At 41.1% G+C, this 22,759-nt stretch overlaps 1 protein-coding gene across 6 annotated transcripts in view; it reads right to left on the bottom strand.

Annotated features, from left to right (window-relative positions):
* kcnd3 (potassium voltage-gated channel, Shal-related subfamily, member 3) overlaps window positions 1-22,343 on the bottom strand; it is a 96,860-nt gene extending 74,517 nt beyond the window's left edge. For 2 of the 6 annotated variants that reach the window (XM_071476404.1, XM_071476405.1), the window contains exons 1-3: window positions 21,961-22,336; window positions 21,741-21,829; window positions 19,613-20,792 (exon numbers count right to left, since the gene is read on the bottom strand). In XM_071476404.1, coding sequence (XP_071332505.1) covers window positions 19,613-20,715 — 1,103 coding nt within the window. In that variant the 5' untranslated portion in view covers window positions 20,716-20,792; window positions 21,741-21,829; window positions 21,961-22,336. Of the gene's footprint in view, window positions 1-19,612; window positions 20,793-21,740; window positions 21,830-21,960 lie in introns of all 6 variants that reach the window. The other 4 variants (XM_071476407.1, XM_071476403.1, XM_071476402.1 and 1 more) reach the window with 4 other exon arrangements.
* Window positions 22,344-22,759: the final 416 nt, after the last annotated feature.

The raw sequence follows: 22,759 nt of genomic DNA, 5'->3' as shown, positions 1-22,759 counted from the left end.
ACACTGTACCACTGATCCTCTTAGTTGGGAATCTCTGCTGCTGCTGCTGCTGCTGCTGCTCCGAATGTGTATGTGTATGTGTGTGTGTTATAATTATGCACTGATCATTCTCATTTACAGCCTAGGGTTACCACGGAAACACAAACATTCGAGAAGCAGATGACACGTTTAAAAATATAACGCTTAAAGAAAAAAAAAAAAGATCACACTTCACTGTGTGTGCTTTTCAACCAGCATGTTTGTGACCGTGCCTGTTAGCATGTTGTGCTGTATGACTGTGAGGGGGGTGAGGAGGAGACAGAAGGAGAGAGATGTGTTGAGAAAGGGAAAGATAAAGGGAGGGAGGGGAGGTGGAAGAGAGGGAGGGGCTGATGATGAGAGTGTGAATGGTTTCTATTTTTAGCCTGCATGTGTGATATATGCCAATAGGTGTTCAAACCACAGAGTAAGAGAGGCTTTGGCAGGCTATGATACACGGATTCTGTGCAATTTCACATTCGAAAGTCGACACTGGAATACGAACCTTGTCTGGTATAATTAAAAAGCATTTCTGTGTCGATACAGCCACTGTAACTAATATAATTACAATCCATTTTTCAGATGAGTTAAGATAACTGTTGATCCCAATATTTTTTTTTGCCCCCGACAGGAGGCACAGGTGCTGAAAGCCTCCATAAAGCCACATAAACTGAATGTGGTGAAATTAAATAGAGTGCACTATAGAAGGAAAAAAAATTCATATCATGATGAAATCAGGATTATATCCATAAAGACGTTCAATCACTCCTTAATCCCAAAATGATTGGGCTTTGGAGGAAAAGATACAGACACAGACACAGACACACACACACACACACACACACACCAGAGATGGATTAAGTGACATCAATCAATAACTCCCGATCGTGGAGCAACACCAAAACATCCCAACGGTAACATATCCAGACAATTTCTCAAACACCATACTGAACACAATAAATTGGTCCAGAGGTAAAACACGATTATGAGTGATGGCACAGAGAGTTAGGTCTACTGTGGACAAATTACCACACAATTTTAAATGTGGCTTCCCATTCTGTAATATATCTCTATTTGTAATGCTGCAGTGCAGGGACCACAATCACTTATTGGATTATACGGCTATCACATCCATCACCCCGTTCAGTGACTGGCCTCCACTTACTAAAGCATTTATCTGATCATCCTCTCATAAATGGCCTGATGAATTGCACCGTCCTCTGACTTTGGTCTAATCATAATTGCATCTGTCTCAAACGGAGACTGTCTCTTGTCCCTTATTCTGTCTCCATTTCTGTGAATTGTTCTCTGGAGGGGGTCATGCACAAACAACAAAACTGAGCTTGACTGGCAGGGTCAGCATTATTCAGATAGGATTATCAGTATGCATTGTAACTACAGTGTCATTTCAATTTTAATATTCACAGCATTAACATAAAAGAATAAGACTACTAGTCTGCAGAGCTAAATGTCAGCATCAGCATACTAACATGCTAACACTGGCAATGCTAACAGGCTCATATTTACTAGGTACTGTGCATTTGCTGGTTTAATAAGTATGATAGTTGCGATTTATCACTAAACACAAAGTTCAGCTGAAGATGATGGGAATGCCGTTCATTTTTGCAGGTATTTGGTGATGACCCAAAGTACTGAAGGAAATCTGGACCTGATGGCAGGTTTTGATTGAAGAGGAAAACATTAAGGGATCATCAAAGTTATTGCAATTCACCTTGCAAGGGAAATGAGTGCCGGTATCAAATTTCATGAAAATCCACCCAGTAGTTGCCAAAACATTCCTCTAATAACCACAGAGTGCCATGGTGGCACTAGAGGAAAAGCCAGGGGTTTACTACCATCATTAGGATTCATCCTCTGGGTAACAAACGAATGTCTGTACCAGATTTTTCATAGCAATCCTTCAAACAGCTGCAGAGGTATTTCACTCTGGGCCAAAGTGGTGGACCGACCAACCGTCTGGCAGATCAGCATTGCCATCCTGCACTGTTAGTGTGACAGATAATTGCAATATTCATATTTTGGGCATGAACTCTCAGTATGCATATAAAAACAGGTCTCAATCCACACTGATTATGTCAACACCCTTGGGTCATGTTGGACTCGGGCTGGGTTGCAAACCACTAATATAATCACTGCAGTCTTGTTTTGTTCATTTATGTAGTCTCCACATCCGTGGGTGGATGGGGTGGATATGTGCGTGTGTGTGTGTGTGTGTGTGTGGGAGGGGGAGATTAGGAGGTAATCATGACCGAGGAAACTAAAAATAGCAGTAACCAAACCTTGGAGCACAACAATAATGGCTATAGTCAAAGAACAACAAGCACAGGTGAAGGAGACAGAGAATTTCCCAGCTGTTTTATTCTCGCTGGTTGTCAGTGAAGAGGGAGATCTAAACAAATATAATAAAATTGAGAGAAAAAAGAAGCTCCTCTGTAAGGCAACACGAACATTGTTTGATATTTTAGGACAAACTATTTGATCGTCTGTGATGGCAAGCAAACAATCTGAATAGTTAGGCCAACACGCCTCTGCACACTGTGGAGTCTAGAGTTCATAACACACTTTTTTTTCACAATTTTGAAACAACCCACATTTCTGCAGAATGTGCAGAAGATATTCAGGCGCTTTGAATCTGCGTCTCTCGCTTGATCTTTGTATGCATACGCACACATATGAATACCTGCATATATGCACAAACAGGCACAGGTACACGTATACAAACATGCACACAAAGTACGCACATTTGGAACAGTAAAGCCCTCGATAGCACCCATCTGTGAATATCTAAAAGCGTTTGGCCAGGTGCGTGGTATCAGTCTGCTTGTCCATGGGGCCTGGCTCAAATCTGTTACTGTTTCCCAGCATGCCCTCTGTATAGAACACACATCAATGACCTCACGGCTGGAGACCGGAGCACAGGCCGAGTTTACGACTAAGAGCATTCTCTAGAGGAAAAAAGGAAAAAACACACACACACACATATTATATATATATATATATATATATATATATATATATATATATATATATATATATATATATATATATATATATATATATATATATATATATATATATATATATATATATATATATATATATATATATATATATATATACACACACACACACACACACACACACACACACACACACACACACACACTAACACAGACAACCACTTTCCCATCTCTTCTCTGTCTTATTTAAAAACTTTACTTTACTCCCTGACCCTCATGAGGTAGCTGACTTAGATCACATCTAAGCCAGTTTTTGTCTCCCAACACTTCTTTCAATAAATCTTTCTCCTTTCATCGCCTCTTTCTCTATCTTAGTAATAGGTTGTCTAAGAAGATCCTCAGTCGTCCAGGTAATGGTATTTCTGCTATACAAATACAACTGGACTGAAGAAGCCTTTCAGAAGAGAGGTAAAACGTCTTCAAGCAAGCCCTTTTGTCTTCATACAGCTCTTACAGAAACAGGTTGTATTGGTCAAACTCACTGATGATGGGTTTGAGTGTGTGGAGAAACAAGACATCTAACATTTCCAGTCTTAGAGTAAGGTGTAAGCTCTGTTCCAGCTATTTGTAGATGCGGTGGCAAAGAAACAGGAAAAAAAAATTGTGTGATTCACAATCTAACTTATTAAGTTAATTAAATCAGCAAAGGGAACATCTACATCTGTTTGCTAGAATTACCACTTCACCGTTTATATGCCTCCACCAACTAGTCAAGTTGCATGTCCCACCAGACTCATATAATATATGTAGTGAAGACTTCTACGGGATTTACCTTTACCTTTGACCACCAGATTCTAATCAGTTCATTCTTGAATCCAAGTGAATGTTTGTAGCGAATTTGAAGAAATTCCCTCAAGGCGTTACTGAGATATTGCGTTCACGAGAATGGGATGGATGGGCAAACTGAAAACATCCTGCCTCCGGCACAGCTGTCGCAGGCAAGGAGGCATAAAAAGTCACAGCTACGCTATGGTACAGCTGAAGCACGAGCAACACAGAAGAAGCAATGTCTTCATGCTTGTGGAGCCGTGTGATCACACAGCTCTAAACACTCAGCCTCTAAATTCCTTGTCTCTCTTTGACAATTTGTGTCTGACTTTCTAGCTCATACATACATGCAGCTGGAGATAGAGAAGGGAGAGCATCCAGAGGTGCGCCAGGTCTCAGTGTGCCCGGCCAAGGGGAACTATCGGAAAACTGTTGCTCCATTTGCATCCACCTGCTGCTGGCCTGGCCACCTGGCCTGGGAACATTCATTATGGTCCAAAGCACTTGACCATAACATCCATCACTGCTCTCTGATCTATATCCACCCATTAGGCTGCCGCTATCATCACTGTCCAACACCGATTAGCCACACTGGTAATGTGAGTGGATAGAAAACCTGGATTGCATAGATAAATCCCCCAGGATGGTTCTGGTGTTTTAGTCATGCAGACAACTCACTTTAAAAGCTGAGTGTTTTTTTATAGCAGAGGGAGTAAACTGTAAATACAGGGATGGTATTTTCCCACTCGAGTGAAGTGGTCAGAAGGGTTTTTTTTCTATTTCTGGTAAGTATCTTTCGGAAATGCAGAACCTGAATGAAATGTTGTTTTCCACTCCGCCTGAGTTAGTTGCCTGAAAGACTTCACATGCTGCAATTTTGGAGCGGTTTTGGGTTTTTTTTTAGCAAATAACACAGCAGAGCAAGCAAATCTCCAAGAAGTTGTTTAATCGGCGTGAAGAAAATGGTGGTAAATGGAAATACTTCATGTTTATTCCCATATTTTCTATCTCATCATTCATAGACTAAGGTTATTAGTGTTCTTATTTTTATAATGGATTATATTACCAAATTTCATTCTCAAGTGCCTTGGGGAAAAACTCGAAAGCCAATTCAGACATATGAGGATAAAGGATAATGTGGAAAATAGTCTGCTGCTATCTTTTATAAGCAAAGCTGGCCTATTTACAGAAGTTCAAATGAGAAGTAAGTCTTCATTTCTGCAGGGGAAAACAGGATTGTTTAATAGTGGACAACTTGAACAACTTAGCACCATCAATATATGTATATCATATGTATATTAACCTTTCTTAAATTTTCAAGAAAACTCAAAGGAATGATGACTCAATTCAAATAGCAGTACTTGAACTATTTCCTAATCTCACGGGTTTCCAACTGTGAAGTTCAGAAATCATCAATAACTTAAAAAAACATTACCAAACATTAGATACTGCCTTTCCTTACTGTGTGATATCAGTAGAAAGTGCCTTCAGAAGGACGTACAGTGACTTCTCCTTCTACCAGAGCAGCCAAGGGAAGTTTTACTTTACTAACTTTATTAAAGTACAGACTCTGCTGAATGTTTTTCCACTTACTATCAAGAATACTCTCTGAAATGTGCCAGCCCCCCAAGAAATGTGATTAAGTTGCGCACCAGTTGTTCCTATCCATTGTTTCACAGAAGCTGAGATCCAACCAGTGGGGTTTATAGTATGTCCTTATGCTTCATCCCTCTGCTCCTCATCCCTCAATATTATAGTGTTAATAATGAACAGCAGATAAGTTTCTCTTTCACCTCACAAACATGCTGGGGAGATGAGGTTCCCCTGCTGCGTGTCTACATGTGCCCACGGCTATTGAGGGTAGAGCACAAACTGATAAATTATCTGGTTTGAGGAGTGGAATGCTGCGCCTATGCATTGCAGCAATTCAGCTTCAAAGTCACTGTGTAAGTGTGTGTGTGTGTGTGTGTGTGTGTGCGTTTGTGTTTGTGTTTGTGAGAAAGCGAAAGAGAAAGAGAGGGAGACAGACAGAAAGGAGAGAGAGTATGTTCAGGCTTCTCATGGACTACATGCCATTGCAATGCATAACTTGGTAAGGAAATGTTCCATTTTTAAAAACATAATGAAGTCCAAAGAATTTACAAGACATAGTTTCCACAACATCAGCATTAGTTTGTAGGTGGAGAGAAAAGAGAAACAAGAGGCAGAGAGAGAGAGAGACAGAGAGAGAGAGACAGAGAGAGAGAGACAGAGAGAGAGAGAGAGAGAGAGGTGTGAGTTGGGTTCCAATGTGTTATAAAGAGAAACAGAGAAAGGAACAAGATTAGAGAGCTGACCAATAAAGTGAGATTGCATTTAAGATTACATATGCAACAGGTTCTTTTCCCTGCAAAATTACATTTCTTGCCATTCATCATTACAAATGACAACTACACTAAAATGATTTATGGTACAAAATTAACAACACTGCTTTAAAAAAAAAAAAAAAAAAAAAAGGTAAAATTAGGTTTTCAGTTTCCAGATAGACAATTTTTCAGGTTAGATTCACAATGAAATATCAGTTGATTTATTTCATGCTATGACTTAAGATATTCACCCTGTAAATACAAATTACTTTTTAGATAAAGCTGAACGTTACAACCCCTTTCTTCACATTCAAACTGCCAACCCTAAGTACATTTAACAGCATCCCATTTTCAGGATAGACACCTTCAATATTACACATTGTATCTGGAGGGAGAGGTAATGTCCTATCCACCAGGCCTCTGCAGAGAAACAAAATCAATTTGCTCACACTGCGTATGTGTTCAATTGTGCTTCATGCCTAAGACTGAAGTGTATTATTCATGTATAGGATACCAAGGTTATGGACCATCTCCCCTTAACAGCTAAAGTGGTTTCCTTATGGCACATTCAGCATGATTTGTTACCCACAGTCAGCTGATAGCTTCGATGGTTTTCCTTGCCTAGAGAAGTGCGTCTAAATCTGTTTTGCATATCAGCTGAAAACTGGATGAACTTATAAGCTCTCTGTTTAGAGCAGGTCATTGATGTGGTGTTAATTCAATGCTAATAAGATTAAAACATAATGCAGATTGTCTGCTGTGAAATGAGGCTGGCGAAAATCCTTTGAGGAGACTTCTTATTGAGCGGCACTGGACCATGGCCTCGCTCCTCACAGAGCAAAGAGGTAGAAGACGGGTTACTCACGAGAGGGGTTGGGAAATTGAATTAATATTGCCACCAGTCAACCCTTGAAGGGAAAAAAGGCTTACTGAAATCTATTAATGGTGTTAGTCCATGACTTGACTTTTATGCTCTTCCCAGTGCTTGGTGCTGTCAGATGGCACATGGCAGGATTAATCCCTCAGCATGGGTAATCCCACAAAGACATCTGGATATATAAAAAAAAAAGTTGATTCCTAGCTTTGTGAAGGACACGTCCTATGTCCACGTACTGACACTAGAATGACAATACACAGTGGAGAAATCCAATATAATAGCAGTATTGGGCACAATGTTGAACCATTACGAGAGTCTTTTTCTGTTTTTTTTTGTTTTTTTTTAAACTGCAGTGAAAGAAATGTCACGACAGGAAATCCAGTAAGATCATCCTCGGTGAGGCCTGTCAGGGTGGAGAGCAAGACGACAAGAGGAGACGACAACCCACACACACAGACACACATACACTAAAGCAGAGGGAACAGCTCCAGAGACGAGCATTAATCCCCACAGATTTAGTGTAGCAGAACAATTGCTTTTGTCACCTTGGATAATCAGCACAGAACACAGTTTATGAATAACAGTACGCCCAGAAAGACGTACACAAAGAGAGAGAGAGAGCGTGTTTGTGTGTGTGTGTGTGTGAGGGAGGCATGCATGTATGTCAGTGCGAGAGTGAGAGCACCGAGAAAAAAAAAAAAAAAAAAGTGGAACAATGACGTCTACCTGTTCAAAAGCCTTGGCTGCAAATCTGGGAAGATTAATCAGAGTCATTCAGACAGCGTTTATCACATTCTCTACAGGGAAATAAGAGGCGATTTATTTCTATAACTTGGCCTACATATATGGAGAACTATCACTCACATTCACTCCAGCCCCCATTATCCACTCAGTAATGAGTATGTCTGGCCAGTGGACACAATACTGTCTAATCCATAATTGTTTACATTCTGGTGTTTTCTCACAGCCAACCAAATCAAGGGCCACTCCAACAACACAACTATAAGAATGCATTACTTAATGATTATGACACCGTCCACCTGAATCAGCTTTTAGTTGCGACGTGATGCAATCATACTAATAAGAAGTTAGCAGTTATATTACTCATGAATAGGTGCATTCACTTTAAAGCTCATCAGTCAACTTTATTTTTTTATTTATTTTTTTATTAAAATAAAAATACCATTTATCAATGCAACCATGTTTAATCATTGTAATTACTTCAAGAGACTCTGGTGTATAATCAGCACCTTGTTTGCATTTTCTTCACAATTTGCTCTTCACTTGACGAGAAGCGAGCTCTACTCGCAGCAAGAGAAACTGGCTTTGTGTCACTTATTCTTTGGGCATTTGCCAGTAGAGACAGATAAGAAATGTGAGGAGAACAAGGGGGGATGACATGCAACAGAAGTCACTAGGTGGAAATGAACTGGGAACACTGCAATAACATGGTATGCACTTTCTTTCACTCTTCTCGTGGAGTACGGGTCCACAGCCATGCTAGTGCTCCTGTGAGCCTGTATTTTGGGTGGACAAATTAAAAATATGACCTGATGATAGTGCTTGATAAAAAGTCAGAGTTCATAGCCAGAGTCAGTAGGCTTCATGCTCTGGGGAAGACACATGTCTGTACAAAATTTCATGGCAATCCTTCTGATAGTTGTTGAGGTATTTCAGTCTGGACCAAAGTTTTGGACTGACTGAGCATCAGACGGACATTGGCATGAGCCTATCATATGTTTCCACAGACAAGTCCTCCCCCCTTGCATCACAAACAAAAGTCTCAATGTTGCAGGAAGTGCTCAGAAGGGTCTTAGGGTTTGGTGTGGTGGGTTTGGTTTCACCATGTGTCTTTAGACCCTCTCAGTGGGCAGCAGACATCAGCTGTTCAGGATGCTGCTAAACACCCTGGAAACTGATAATCACTGACTCATTTCCAGGCTCCTCACTGAGAGCCTGCTGGTAATTGAATTGGAGGAGTGGGCACAAGTGTAGTGGGCTTCAAAGGACCGTAGCTGAAGGCAATCAGCTGTGACAGACAGGGAGAGAGAGAGACAGGGAGGGAGGAAGAGACAGGTTCTATAATGAAATGTTCACACGTCTGGTGTAGTATGTATTTTTTTTTTTCCTTCAACACCTTGAGCATCACTCCAATCACTTTTGCCCAGTTAGTTGAGATGAAGTTAGTCAGGACACCATGTCCTATGACAGGGCAGCATTTGTATGCATGGCTTGTCAATGACGAAAAAGGGGGTGGCAAAACAAAGCACATGCTTGAAATACTTGGCTTATAGACCCTCCCTGTCAATTACCCTTCACAATCACATTGGGCACAACAAACTCCCCCCGTTGGCTGACAGGTGGCAAGGTAAATGCATTTTGCAAAAGCTTGAAAGGCTTGGCGCTCGATATCTCTTTTCAAAAAATGGGCAACCATCCAGATTGCTGCATGAAAAGAGGGTAAAATGCATACAAATAACAAAACAGGGGACCCCGAGCAGGCATCTGGAAGAGGTGAAAAGAACTGTTTCAGTGGCAGATTTTGGAAGGAAAGCTGGGGTGCAGTATTGACTTGTGTGACCTCAAACACAAAAACACAAGCAGCAGGTACAGACTCTACTAGCAAGTATATTCCTCTTTTTTGGACATGTTTAATCTCGTCTTCTTTTTTTTTTTTAAAAAAAGAAGAGGTTATTGATCGTTTTCTTTTGCAGTTCTCGGAGCAATTTTCGGCTGCTGAAATAATGGACCATTCTTCAGCTGCTGCTTTAATCAAGGACAGATAAAGGGATAAAGAGACCTGTGGATACGATGTCTTTGAAAGCCAACTCCTGTTGCTGCTACTAAACAGACAGAATACAATATCTATCATCGAAATAAAAATAAAAAATGTCAATATAAAATAAAAAATCTCATATCAGAAATAGAAGAGGTCATATCTGATAGGGTGGAATGGATAGACTAGAAATTTTGTACAGAGGTTCATGGTGTCCAAAGGATGAATCCTAAAGACTTTGGTGGTCCTCTGACAAGCACCATCATCAAAATTTTCAATTTGTCCAAAAAGTTGGTTTGTGACCAAGTACCTTCCGATGGGAATTATTCCCATCGCATCAGTCTCAGCTGTGTTCAGTGCTCATCAGCCAATTTCAACATGCTAAAGCTAACATTTAACAGCACATTGCACATCAGTGTCCAAATATTTTCTTCACAGAGCTGCTAGCATGGCTATAGACTCTTTGCTTTGTTTTACACATCTGCAAAACCATGTAGCATATACAGTATGTTACATAATATTTAATAATTGTTGCCCCTATCTGCAATCAAGAGCATAGGACCATGTTTGCCTCATTAATGTGTTTGTATTTCAGTGCCATCCATGTAAATGAGTGGACACAGCCTGCATTCAATAATTTGCAATTCAAAAACAGAAGAATGGTTCAAATAATTATTTCTTCATTCAAACAGCCGATGCTGATGAAATGTGAAGTCTCAGTCTGAATTTCAGGGCTTGTAGCTAATATCATTTTATACAGCTGTTATACTTTGTTGGTGTCAAATGAGCTGGTTCTCTGTAACAGTCAATGGCAAACGAAACCCATAAATGTCGCATTGTGTTATCATGTATTTGTTGAGATATAGGTGTTACATTTAAACATAGCTTAAATTTGTGACATCTGCCCCTGTGCTCTGATGTGTCTGACCACCAAGCAATGGGCACAGTGTCCATGTCGGTAATGGAGGGGGGTTGTAAGTTAGAATCACTCGTATGAGCAGAAACATGAGAGCACTGTGAGTTATTGCTGTGTGCCTAGAAACCACAGACCTGAAAAATTGCTTTAGTGATTTTTCTGCCTTTATAATAACCCCAGCATGGTCACAATTCAACAGCCATTCAACGGACATAAAACTAAATGTGGGAGCACATAATTGCCTTTGCAAGGTACACTGAAATACAGTACAGAACATCCTGAACATATGCCTGGAACACAAAGAAACAAAACACAAGGTAAACATTACTTGATCATAGGCACGCACGCAAATGTGAACACACACAGCCTCGAGATACACATCAGTTCAGAAGAAAACAAGAAAAAGAATGCAGAGAATGTTAGGGGTAGTGAAAGAGAGAGAGGAAGCAAAAGAGAAACGAGAATAAAAGTCTACAGCTGTGCAGCCCTGTGAGGCTCTAATGATGACTGCAACATAGCAGAAAACCCAATTGTGAGATGGATGAAAAGAGGCAAACTGTGGTATTCTTAGATCGATACCATTAAAGGGGCAGGAAAAATTATCTGTGAGATATCAGTCTAAGTTATAGTTTTGAGCTGGTCATACAACATTCAGTTAGAGCTGGTGTTTGGTTATTGAGATAAATGTTTTATTTTCCAGTTGTTTAAGGCAGAGCTACACTGAGGTGAACTTGAGTATTTTCGATGAAAAAAAAAAACAACAACTTTTAAAATATTGTTTACTATATTATTCATAATATTAATATACTTGTTTGGTAATCATACTCAACTTAATTCCCAATTGTATTTCCAAAAAACATACTAATTGTGTATGCTTTGATTGAAAATTAGCATTAATCTCAACGTATGGCTAAAGCACAGTTTCATATCGTTGAAGTCTTTTTGGTCCATTGTTAATCCAGTCGATAGGAGTCACCATATGGAAACAATATCTCAACAAATTTCATCAGACTGTCAACATTTGAGGCTGGAGCAAACTCACTGTCTGACTGAGTGACTGGCCAATTTTGCCATCCCAAGAGCGACGCCAGAGACAGAGAGAGAGAAAGAGAGACGGAGAGACTAAGGTGAGAGGGGTGAAAATGTACTGACATTTCTATTTTGTGACCTCTTTTCTGTTGCTTTTTCTTTAGCAGCACTGGAAAGGGGAATGGGGGTCAGAGGGCTGGAGGAGAGGCAGTGGCATGGAGCACCTCGTCTCCTTATGTTTCTTTACTCTGGGAGGCAGACTGAGGCAGTTTGTGGCTTAATTCTCCAAAGGAATAAGAGAAAAGTGTGAATAATCTGGTAAACCTGTGGTGTTGTAATGTTGGGATCCACCCACTACTGTCCACCTAGGTATGGCGAAGTAATTAAAACATAAATGCCATCCCAAGAGCCACACCAAACCACCGAGCCCACAATTCATGACAAGATACATTTAAATTGAGTTACAAATCCTTTCCAGTCCCTTAACTGTTATTTGAAGTTAGCAGACTTTGCTGGACTCCTGTCAAATGCCTATTGTACCATATCTTGTCTTGGTTGTTTGCTGTTGCAAAAAAAAGAAAAAGAGGAAAAACACAAAGTTAAAAGAAAAAAAAATAGACTGTACAAACCTACAGAGCACTGAGAAAGTCTCTGGAGAATATTGTCAGGAAGTAAAATCTTTGACCCATGACTTTCTGTCCATTAATGGTACTGTGCTCTGTTTTGACTGAATTTCCAGAAAACACAGTACATTTGACAGTCAATGACATATACTGTCATAAATAATTTTCTGGTTGCTGAAAATGCCCTAAAACAGGTGATCTAGTGTACAATGTATTTGGTCTGATGTGTTAAGTGTTCATGTCCTAGGCCTCAGCTCCACTTGTTATTAACATGAGATCATTATCTGGATAACAACACAACCCTCATATCCATAGGTCTATGCAATTACAACGGATAGCCTATCATTCAGATAGGACATCCAGATGCAGATCGCATGTTAATGCTACATGTACTGAGTTCTAGGAGTTTCTGCTGCTGTTGGTTGGTTCCCTAACATACAGTAGTGAGTGCCTAACATCTTGTTGTCCTGCATTTTCTACAGAAAGGAAATTACAGTTAAGGAGAAAGACTGGCTCTCATGTGCTATTCAAAACGGAAATCTGTGCTATACAGTGTGATTACGCTGGTTAGTTTAGCCAACATCATGACATTTTTGAGTAACTCAAGCACTTACAATCACGTAATCACTGGGATGATCTGGTTCTTTCGATAAGTCTGCCTTAGATAAGAGCCTGCCAAATGCTGTGACTGTAAATGTAGATGTTGCCTGGAATATCTCCATATATCAACTCCATGAATCAATTCCTTGAAAACCCAGGATAATATCTTTCACTATTTGAATGAATAATTCATCTTCATTTAATGAAGAAATTAAGGACATTGCAATAAAAAAAAAATAAAAAAATTGGATTTGGTTCAGTGTATGCACTGAAGAGCTCTGATTGTACACAAGAATAGATTATTTGTATTTCAACATATATTTCAGTTAATGATTCCTGATAAATGGCAAGATGGGAAAGATGCATGTTTTTATACCACATTTTTTTTTTTTTTTTTTTTTACACATTGCACATAGTCACCACGACACAGAGCCATAAAATATTCACACACCAACCCCCTGCAGTGCATGCATGTCATGAACTCATGATCTCCTGTCATTATGCAAATTCCAAAAAGGTCTTAATTGATATGAGAGCAGGTCAGCTCACCACTTATCTTGACCTTAAAAAAGAAAAGGTTAAAAACAGACCTGGACGTAAAATCACCAAGGACAAATGACTTCCCCACCTGCTCCCATAAATCTGAGATAAAGGGTCAGTGACATCACATTTAGGTGCCATCTTTCAGTCATAGTCTCATCAGCTATTCTAATTAGTGGTGCTAACAATGCCCGCCACATTTCTCACTTCTACCCAAATCAATACCCGCTCATCTGCATTGATCATCGTTTCTCACAAGCTGTTGGCTCCACAATCAACGCTCTAGAAATCGGAGCTCAGACACAATGAGTTGTGGAGGATCCATGCATACTTTAAAGATACACACACACACACACACACAGCATTTGAGTGAACACAAGCAGGCACATACCACCACCCCCACTACATGTATCATCTACATGCACACGCAACCCCTACAACACAGCCAACACCAGAGTATGTGAGAGGTCCTGCGTGGTTGTCTGGGAGACAGAGAGCAGTGCATTGATCTTGGAGGCGCAGTCATCAAAAGAAGCTGCTCTTTGATAAGGATATTAATCATACTCAGACATGGCTATGCTAATGACTACAACACAACCAAACACTCCAGCTCTCATCAATACTTCATCAATTGGAAGAGCCTAATGAGACCCAGAGATGACACGCTGCACAGAGAAGGGCTGGTATGTTTTGTTATGTGTAATAGAGTGCATCTTAAGAGAGCCCTGGAACTGGTTGTCTTGTTTTTTTTTTCTGCTTTAAGACATATACTATGTACTATTAACTGCATGAAACAATTTACAGTCTTGTAAACTGACTGCAAGACAACAGAAGCAAATTACATAATAAATCCTTAGACGCATTAGTGGCAATGATGTTCTGAGAAAGAATGAAGGTGGAATTTTGCAAAAGCAGACATTTTACTATTGTTATATTACAGTATGTATATTATTCAGAATGACCTGAAGACAACAAACAGAAATTTCATGTACCAAACATAACCTAAACACTGAGGTAAAGCCAATGGTGGTCTTTTGGCGACATTTTGTTTCATTATGCTTTGTTCATTCATCTTGGCTGTTTTCATGTTAGCTGATGTCTTGGTGTTTTGCTCTAATCAGTTAGTAACAAATCAGTAGTAAGTGATGTATCCATCCCACCGATGTCATCAATGCATGTTACAGCAGTGGTTGCTAGGAGCAGTTAACTGAAGAACTTTTATGAGTGGGGTAGTTGTTGAGTCATTTCTGTACTTTACAACTTGTACAGCTGTGTCAATCTTACTCATGCCTGTCACCTTTTCTGTGGCTTTTTTTTAAAAAAACCGTGGATGTAGTTAGGCAGCTAGCAAGCTACACAGGGAATCCCATCAACCATCTTAATCCTGCCTACAAAGTGGGGCTAAACAATTAATTGAAACTTTATCGAATCTCAATATGGCCAAGCGCAATATCCCAATTGCAGGAGCTGCAATTCAGTCACAACATACCATAAATGAAGCATTGTGGTGTTACAGTGAGGCCCTGGCCTTTAACAATGTTCTCCATTCATAAATGAACTTTTTTTTTTGGTACAAGACCCAACAAAAATCACTTTTTTTCCCGTGAAAATGAAATGCCAAAACTACCATTCCAACTGAAATTGTGACTCATATCGCAATCACAAAATCTGCCAAAACAATCACAATATGACTTTTTCTGTTTAATCATTCTTCGACAAAACCGCTTAACAAACCAGAGATGTAGGCAGCGATTCAGAGATCTGCAACAAGGCCGTGGTGGTGTAAAAGCAAACAGTGTAATTGCTCCCACAGCCAACAGTGGCTATATACAGTGCGTTAGCTATAATTGCTTGCTATAGTGCTAGCCTGGCTGACAGCAGGGACAGGTATTTGGGCTCCACAGATTCAAACCACCAGTGGGCATCTTCGCAGACGGCAGATGTTCACATCTTCATTCATTAGATAAAATTCTACCTCAAAATCAGCAGAGACCTGTTAAGAGTTGAATATGCCTGGTTAAGTAGACAAAAAAGAGAAATGTATTTCCCTCTAGTAATTACATAATGCCTGGTCAATTATCTTTATGGAGAAAATGAGTTTCTCAAGTGGTGCAGTCAGTGAAAAAGTTGCATACAGATGCAGGTAGAGAAATATCTAACTCCTGTGTGACTGAATTAGCATTTTAATGATCATAATGTTGTTATGATAAAATACTTAGGTAATTCCTAACAACTGACTATGATTCATTGCTAGAGGCCAAAAGCATAATATGTAAAATATATATTGAATATTTTAAATGACTTTTTTCAGATTTTCATTACACTCATTTGCTGCTGCATTTAGAGGTTCAACTCAGATCATCTTTTAGACTTACTGTGATACATGCTATTAAAGCATTTGGCCCCACTACTAAACATCATCCAATATGAGAACATTTGTCTAAATAGATCCTGATGAGTAAGTGTAATAAGTCCAAAAGACAGAAAATCTTTTTAGAGATCTTTACAAACTGCACTGCTGTACTGGGATCACACTGGAACAACTGAGCTAAATTTTCTTTCTTGTGTCTTTTCCACAATGCAAATAAAGGTACGAACTACATGAAATCTAGATGGACCTGTGATGAGGTTTAGCAGTTGCTGCATCTCCCTCACAAATACACACAAATACCCAGTCTGCTTGATCCTCAACCAGCTGACAATACAGGTTCAACCAAATATGACAAATGGCCAAAGTTATTATCACTCAAAAGGTCAAAATCAATTTGTTTAACAACCTAGGGAATAAAATCCCTCACAGGTCCTATTGCCTAAATGTCTCCAATTTATCTAAAGCCTCATCACTGTGTGTGTGTGTGTGTGTGTGTGCCTGCCTGCCCCTCATTTGCAGGATTTGAGCTAAGCTTTTTAGCCCTGCTATAGAGTGAGCACAGGGCTCTAAGGATGGCAGTGTTGGTTGATGGCTTGGTAACTCGCTTAGGTAGGTAAACCTCTTTCCGTCCATTTGGTCATAAGAAGAGGCACAGCCCTCGGGGACCACTTTTTGGGAATTGTAGTCTCTTATCTTTGTACCAAAGCCAGTTTATAGCAAAATATGTCCTCAGCAATGCCGTCCTTCTGCAATCTGCTTTTGAAATAACTAAAAAGTCAAATGCAGTAAATAGATATTCTATTGTGTGTTTTTCTCCATCCCTAATTTGTCTCCCTCCCTAATTTTCTCTCTCTCCTCTTCTGACGTACTGTTGTCATGAAAGCCACTTCCATTTCCAGGAAGAAAAAGGAGAGCTGCACTTCAAAAAGCTATTCACCTGATATTTCATTGCCCTTTGTTGTTGAAGGGGGGGGATTATGGATTCTGATTGAGGTCGGATTATTGTCAGATAAACAAAACAATGAAAAAGCCACAGCAGGCAAGGCAGCGTGCATGTGGCACAGGTGGAGCATACCACTGATAAACACAAATGTGTGCATATAAAGACACAATCTGGCATACATACTGTTTGCACACACACACACACACACACACACACACACAAAGACAAAAAATCTAATCACACATAGTATTTCTCAGAGTGCAGAACAAACACTGAGGCTAAAGCTCAGAAGTTAGCAGTAAATTAAATATGAGAGTGCAGATGATATGAGATTCACCACGAGGAGAACAAAGTAGAACACATTCTGAACAGTGCAAAACTAAGCCCTGAGGCACCAAGACAGGAGGACAAGAAGTCAAGGAAAACATCGTCTGTGGGAACTGGCTTTCATCTGACTTAGTCAGATGAGCATAAACTACTGCACAGCAGTCAGGACACTTTTCCACAGGTTCCAATGCAAGTCGGCAGAAGACAGAGTAGAAAAACTTCTTAATAAAAAGATTCTTGTAAATCTGAAATCACAGTAAGTATAGGAACTGGACAACCCTCAAAAAGCACATCCTAGGTCTTAAAACATTTAGCATTTATACATGTTCGAATGCATAAAGACCAACATGATGTGTGTTTGTATGGTTAGTCAGTGCGTGTGCGCGTGTGTGTGATTGTGTGTGTTTATGACGTAAACCAAGAGCAGAGACCAGAATGTCAGGCAGGTTTACATTAGTCAGCAGATGCAGTGGGCCACATCATTAGTCACCCTGACACCCACTTCTGGCCCCTGCTTTATTGATGAGGCCAAGCTCAACAACTACCCCCCTCTTAACACACAAACAGACACACACACACACACACACACACACACACACACACACACACACACACACACACACGTACACACACCCTCCTCTACCACAGTCGTACTGCAAAAGCAACAGGAGACTGGTTTAGCGTCTCATGTCTCACTCCAGTGGGAAGAGACTGCTACTGTGTGAGGAGTACGGGCCGACCTGGAGAGCAGCACGAGCTGCTGCGTGTTCACAAAACGAATACACAGCAGAGCAGAGAAAGCCTTCCTATTTTCCAGGGTGCAGTGGCTATTCATCTGTCCACAGACCAAACAATCGATCCAGAATCAAACATCTGCTCAACACCAGATCTTCTGGGCAGGTTGTCAATGGCAGGGCACGGTGACAGGGTGCCAAGTGTGTCACAGCAATGAGCTCAGCGCCATTTATGGCCTCCATGACTCTGACATTTAGCAGGATGCTGCAATTTGTCAGCCTCTCAGTCTGACTCACACATCCACAACAGGGGACGCTCATAAAACACATTACCATTAGGCCTAATAGTGCCGCCTCACAGAACTCTCTCCGTGTGTGTGTGTGTGTGCAAGTGTGTGTGTGTCTCTATGGTTGTGTGGACACATTTTTGTTTGAAATCATTATTGAGAGGACATTTTGTTGGGCTGGTCCTCACAACTTCAGGGTTAACATTGGTTATAAGGTAAAGGTTAGGGTTAAGGGCTAGGGATTGCATTATATCAATAAGTGTCCCCACAACTCTAGGAACTCCGTGTGTGTGTGTGTGTGTGTGTGTGTGTGTGTGTGTGTGTGTGTGTGTGTGTGTGTGTGTGTGTGTGTGTGTGTGTGTAGGTGTGTACACACTGTAAAATTAATGATGTATTTGTGGTTCCCCTCATTACCATCAAATGACAACTGGTGGAAATATATGACGACATAAAAATGAGGAAAAACAGGTTGGGAGACATAACAAATAGATACATCGAAATGCTTCACATGTTCCTCTTGTAAAAACTCTATCAAAGCCAATTCATGACTTTGTAAAAGGGAACAACAAGAGCCCTGGGCGGCAGGTTAATTAGACATTCAGTGAATGATGGAGACATGTATGCCTTTTAAAAATGCGTGTAAATACTAATAATTATCTCTGCCTGTTATTCAAAAACACAAATAACTGAACTACTCGCTTGCCTCTCAAAATTGAGAGAATTTCAATATTCTCCGTCAGAGCCTTTGTACCAAGAGGCACTTAATTTTCAAGGCCAGCCACTAGTGTAACTCACACAGAGAGAGTGAAGGAGGAGGAGGGCTCTCAAAATGCGAAGTCACTGTTTCAGTTCATTGTGAACTGAAAGAGCGTGTCCACTGGCCGCAGGGCAAGTAAGGGAGCGAAGAAATGGTATAATTTCTGTTTCTGTATCTTCTCTCGGATGTTTTTGTTTCACTAAGATGCTTTCAACATTCCCCTTTTCTCTATTTCCACAATCTGCTTCGTCTCTCTCTCTCTCTCTCTCTGTCCCTGTTGTAGGTGATGTATAAAGAGGTGCAGCCATTACCGAGAGAGAGTGTCTGGGTGGCTGTTCTTCCTATAGATGAACACTTTTGTGAAAAACACAGTGGACACAGTCTACTGAAAACTGTCATTTCTCTGCAGTCTCTAATCTTATGCGTAAAGTTTGTAAAGTATGTCTTGGAAAGGGTGTCACTGACTTCTGAAGCAATTGTAGGTTTTTGGGCCATGGAGTCAGACACACATTTCAAGTCACATCATAATCAAACATTTACTCACACAAAACAGACCCCCACTGCAAATACACATTCATACACAAACATGCACTTACACACAACACACACACACACACAGCACTCGCAACCAGATAAAAGAGGTGTCTGCTCTGCTCTTACCCGAGCGTTGTCATAGTAACGATGGTGTACCAGAAGGAGGCTGGGATGCTGGTGAATTTGCTGGAGCTTGAACCCTTCTCTGCGTAGAACATAACGGTCGCAAAGATAATTATGGCCATAGTGAGGGAGAAGAGCAGGAAGCCCAGCTCGGAGGCACAGCTCTTCAGCGTGTAGCCCAGGATGCGCAGGCCCTGTGAGTGGCGGGAGAACTTAAAGATGCGGAACACGCGGAAAACGCGGAGCGTCACGAAAGCGCCACTCACGTCCTCGTTGTCAGTCATCACCAGGCCTATGTAGTAGGGCAAGATGGCCACTACATCAATGATGCTCATGACGGACCTCATGAAGCGGTAGCGGCTGGGCGCAGCAAACAAGCGCATCAGGTACTCCACGGTGAAGATCATAACGCAGGCCGTGTCCATGCAGAAAAAGGCCACAGTGTACCGCTCACCACATGGCACTTCCTTCTGATTGGGCGCCGAGCCGCAGGGAACTGTCTCCACCACGTTGGTGATGACAGAGACGGCAATGAAGAAGCCAGTGACGTAGTAGAAGACGAGGGCCATGGTGGAAGTGTGGGGGTTCTCGAAGGCCCTCCACATGGTCTCCCTGAAGGTCATGTTGGGCAGCTTGGCGTCCTTGTTGTCCTCCTGGTCATCCATCAGACGCTCTGCATTCTCCCTCTTCCTGTCCTTGTACTCTTCATAGCAGCAGTCACCAATGATCTCTGGGACAATGCCAAAGAAAGCCAGCTCCTCATCATAGGAGGAGATGCACTCATAGCGTGGGTAGTGGAGCTTGCCGGTGCGGTAGAAGTTAAGCACACTGCGGAACACGTCAGGGTCCCGGTCGAAGAAGTACTCTTTGGTCTCCTCGTTGTAGAAGAACTCCTTCTCTGAGCTTCCCAGCAGGGTGTCTGGATAGCGGTCCAGCGTGTTCCTCCAGGTCTGGAAGCGCCGTCCACTGACATTAAGAATGATTAACTCATCCTGCCGCTTGCTCTTCTCAGTGGGCGCCACTGGCATGGGCAAATTGGCCACAGGCATCCAGCCGATAGCTGCCGCCCGGGCAAAGGGAAGCCATGCCGCTACTCCCGCCGCCATGCTGTGTCCGGCTTGGGGCGCAGGGGAGAACAAATCCAGCACCTTCACAACCAGCTTGACTTCAGCTCATTCACCATCTACAGGGAAGAGAGGGAGGGAGTTTGTGAGGGCACAGGAGTGTTATTATGATCATGGCAGGGGAAGAGAGCGAGAGCAATCGATGAGAAAACAGGAAAAAAAGGAAGAAAATGTGAGATAATTGAATGTTAAAGATGTGGGAGAGAAAAGAGGAAGTTAAGGAAACAGACAAGAGGAGAAATAGGGCGAGAGAGAAAAGCTAATGGACGAACCACACAGCACAAGGTAGTCTAGCTGAGACAGCAAAAAAGTATCCTGACTAGAAATAAAAATTGAACATCACAGTTAGAGTGAGAAACCTTTCAAGAGCAGGACATAAAATATATTTCTATTTGATATAGTTAGCTTTAATATGATTACAGGGGCATACTACAATTTCCAATAAGCATCGTCTTTCCTATAATTACTTTAAGGCTATATTTCTCAGGTCCCCTCTATTGAGTTACAGTTAAGAAGCAGTCTTCTCAAGACTTCAGTTCACTGCATTTTACAGCTGAAAAACAAAAAGCAGGCAAGCAAATAAAAAAATAAATTTAAAAAAAAAACTGCATCTCCATACAGTCTGTACTGGAAGATTTTTGTTAAACTCTTAATAAATTAATAAATCAATAAATTAACCAGAGAGGTACAAGATTCAAAACCTGTTGAGTTCCAACCAGACGAATGCAGATGCATCTTTCTTTTACACAACATTAATGAAACTACATTATGGTTATTCAGATAAAATCCACGATTTCATTTAGGTACATGTAACCCGATTCTAAAGAAGATTTTTTTTTTTTTTTTTTTTTTTTTTAAAACAACTCTAGACAGAAATTTGGCTCCTAAGCTTCAAGACGGAGCAAGCAAGCAAAAGCGAGTCAATTAGCCGAACAGGTTGGTAACAAAAAACTAAAAGCATCTAAACACATGAGCAGCTTTATCTTCGCTCCAGTCGCCCAACTCACCGATTCAAAATTCTCCATCTACAAAACGCGACCTTCTTCCGGAGCACTTCAGTTTCAAGTCGTGGGCTCGGTTATTTCTGAAAGCGTGTCTGAAAAAAAAAAAAAAAAAAAGACAAACAACAAAATACCACGACAGAAGTTATTGGACTGAGGAGGAGGGCCACGTTAGACGGACGCTGCCGCTGAGGTGAAAGCGGAAAAGTACCGGAGACGGACGTACCACAGCCGCGCCAATTCAGCTTCCATTGTGCGAGGAGGGCAGCTGATGAGAGGACTCCGCTGCGAGGACCGTCTTACCTTGGCTTTTTGGGATGAGTGGTGGGAAGAGACGGAGGAGGAGGAGGAGGAGGAGGAGGAGGAGGAGCGCTCTCTCTCTCTCTCTCTCTCTCTCTCTCTCTCTCTCTCTCTCTCTCTCTCTCTCTCTCTCTCTCTCTCTGCGCAGGGCGGACAATGAACCAAAACTGCATTTATAGGAAAGCTCGACCACCACTCAAAAGGATGCGCGGAAACTGGGTTAGTCACTGATGGGGGAAAAAGAAAGAAAGAAAGAAAGAAAGAAAGAAAGAAAGAAAGAAAGAAAATGATACTCCCCTCCGTTTCCTCTCTTCGGAGCAAAATAATAAAAAAAAAAATGAATAAACCACCTTATCATCCGCTGAACCAATGTTATTTAGGCATATTAGAAGCAACTTTTATCCACGGGATACATCCCAGCAGGGGCGTAGCTAAGGATTCAAGAGCCCCTCGAATGTGGTTACCTTGGGCCCCTTTCTCTTCAATTGCATCTAAAATAACCTTTTTTTTCTTTCTTCTTTTTTTTTTTTTTCTTTTGGCCACTTGGAGGCAGTGGAAACAAGTTGTGAAAAACTGACATCTTTAAAATTGATGTGGCAAACTTGTTAGCAAATAGTTTCTTTAGTTTACACTTCCTGCAGGTTTGGAAAAACATTATCATTTATTTTGAATAGAGCTTCTGATACATAGCAAATGGAAGTCCATTAGCACTATTTTTAGTCTCC

This window comes from Trachinotus anak, unplaced genomic scaffold (assembly GCF_046630095.1).
Source record: "Trachinotus anak isolate AG129_WGS33_773 ecotype Australia unplaced genomic scaffold, CSIRO_AGI_Tana_v1 ptg000004l, whole genome shotgun sequence".
NCBI lineage: Eukaryota > Metazoa > Chordata > Actinopteri > Carangiformes > Carangidae > Trachinotus > Trachinotus anak.
Note: the sequence above shows the minus strand (reverse complement) of the source record. Positions and strands in the feature narration are given on the sequence as shown.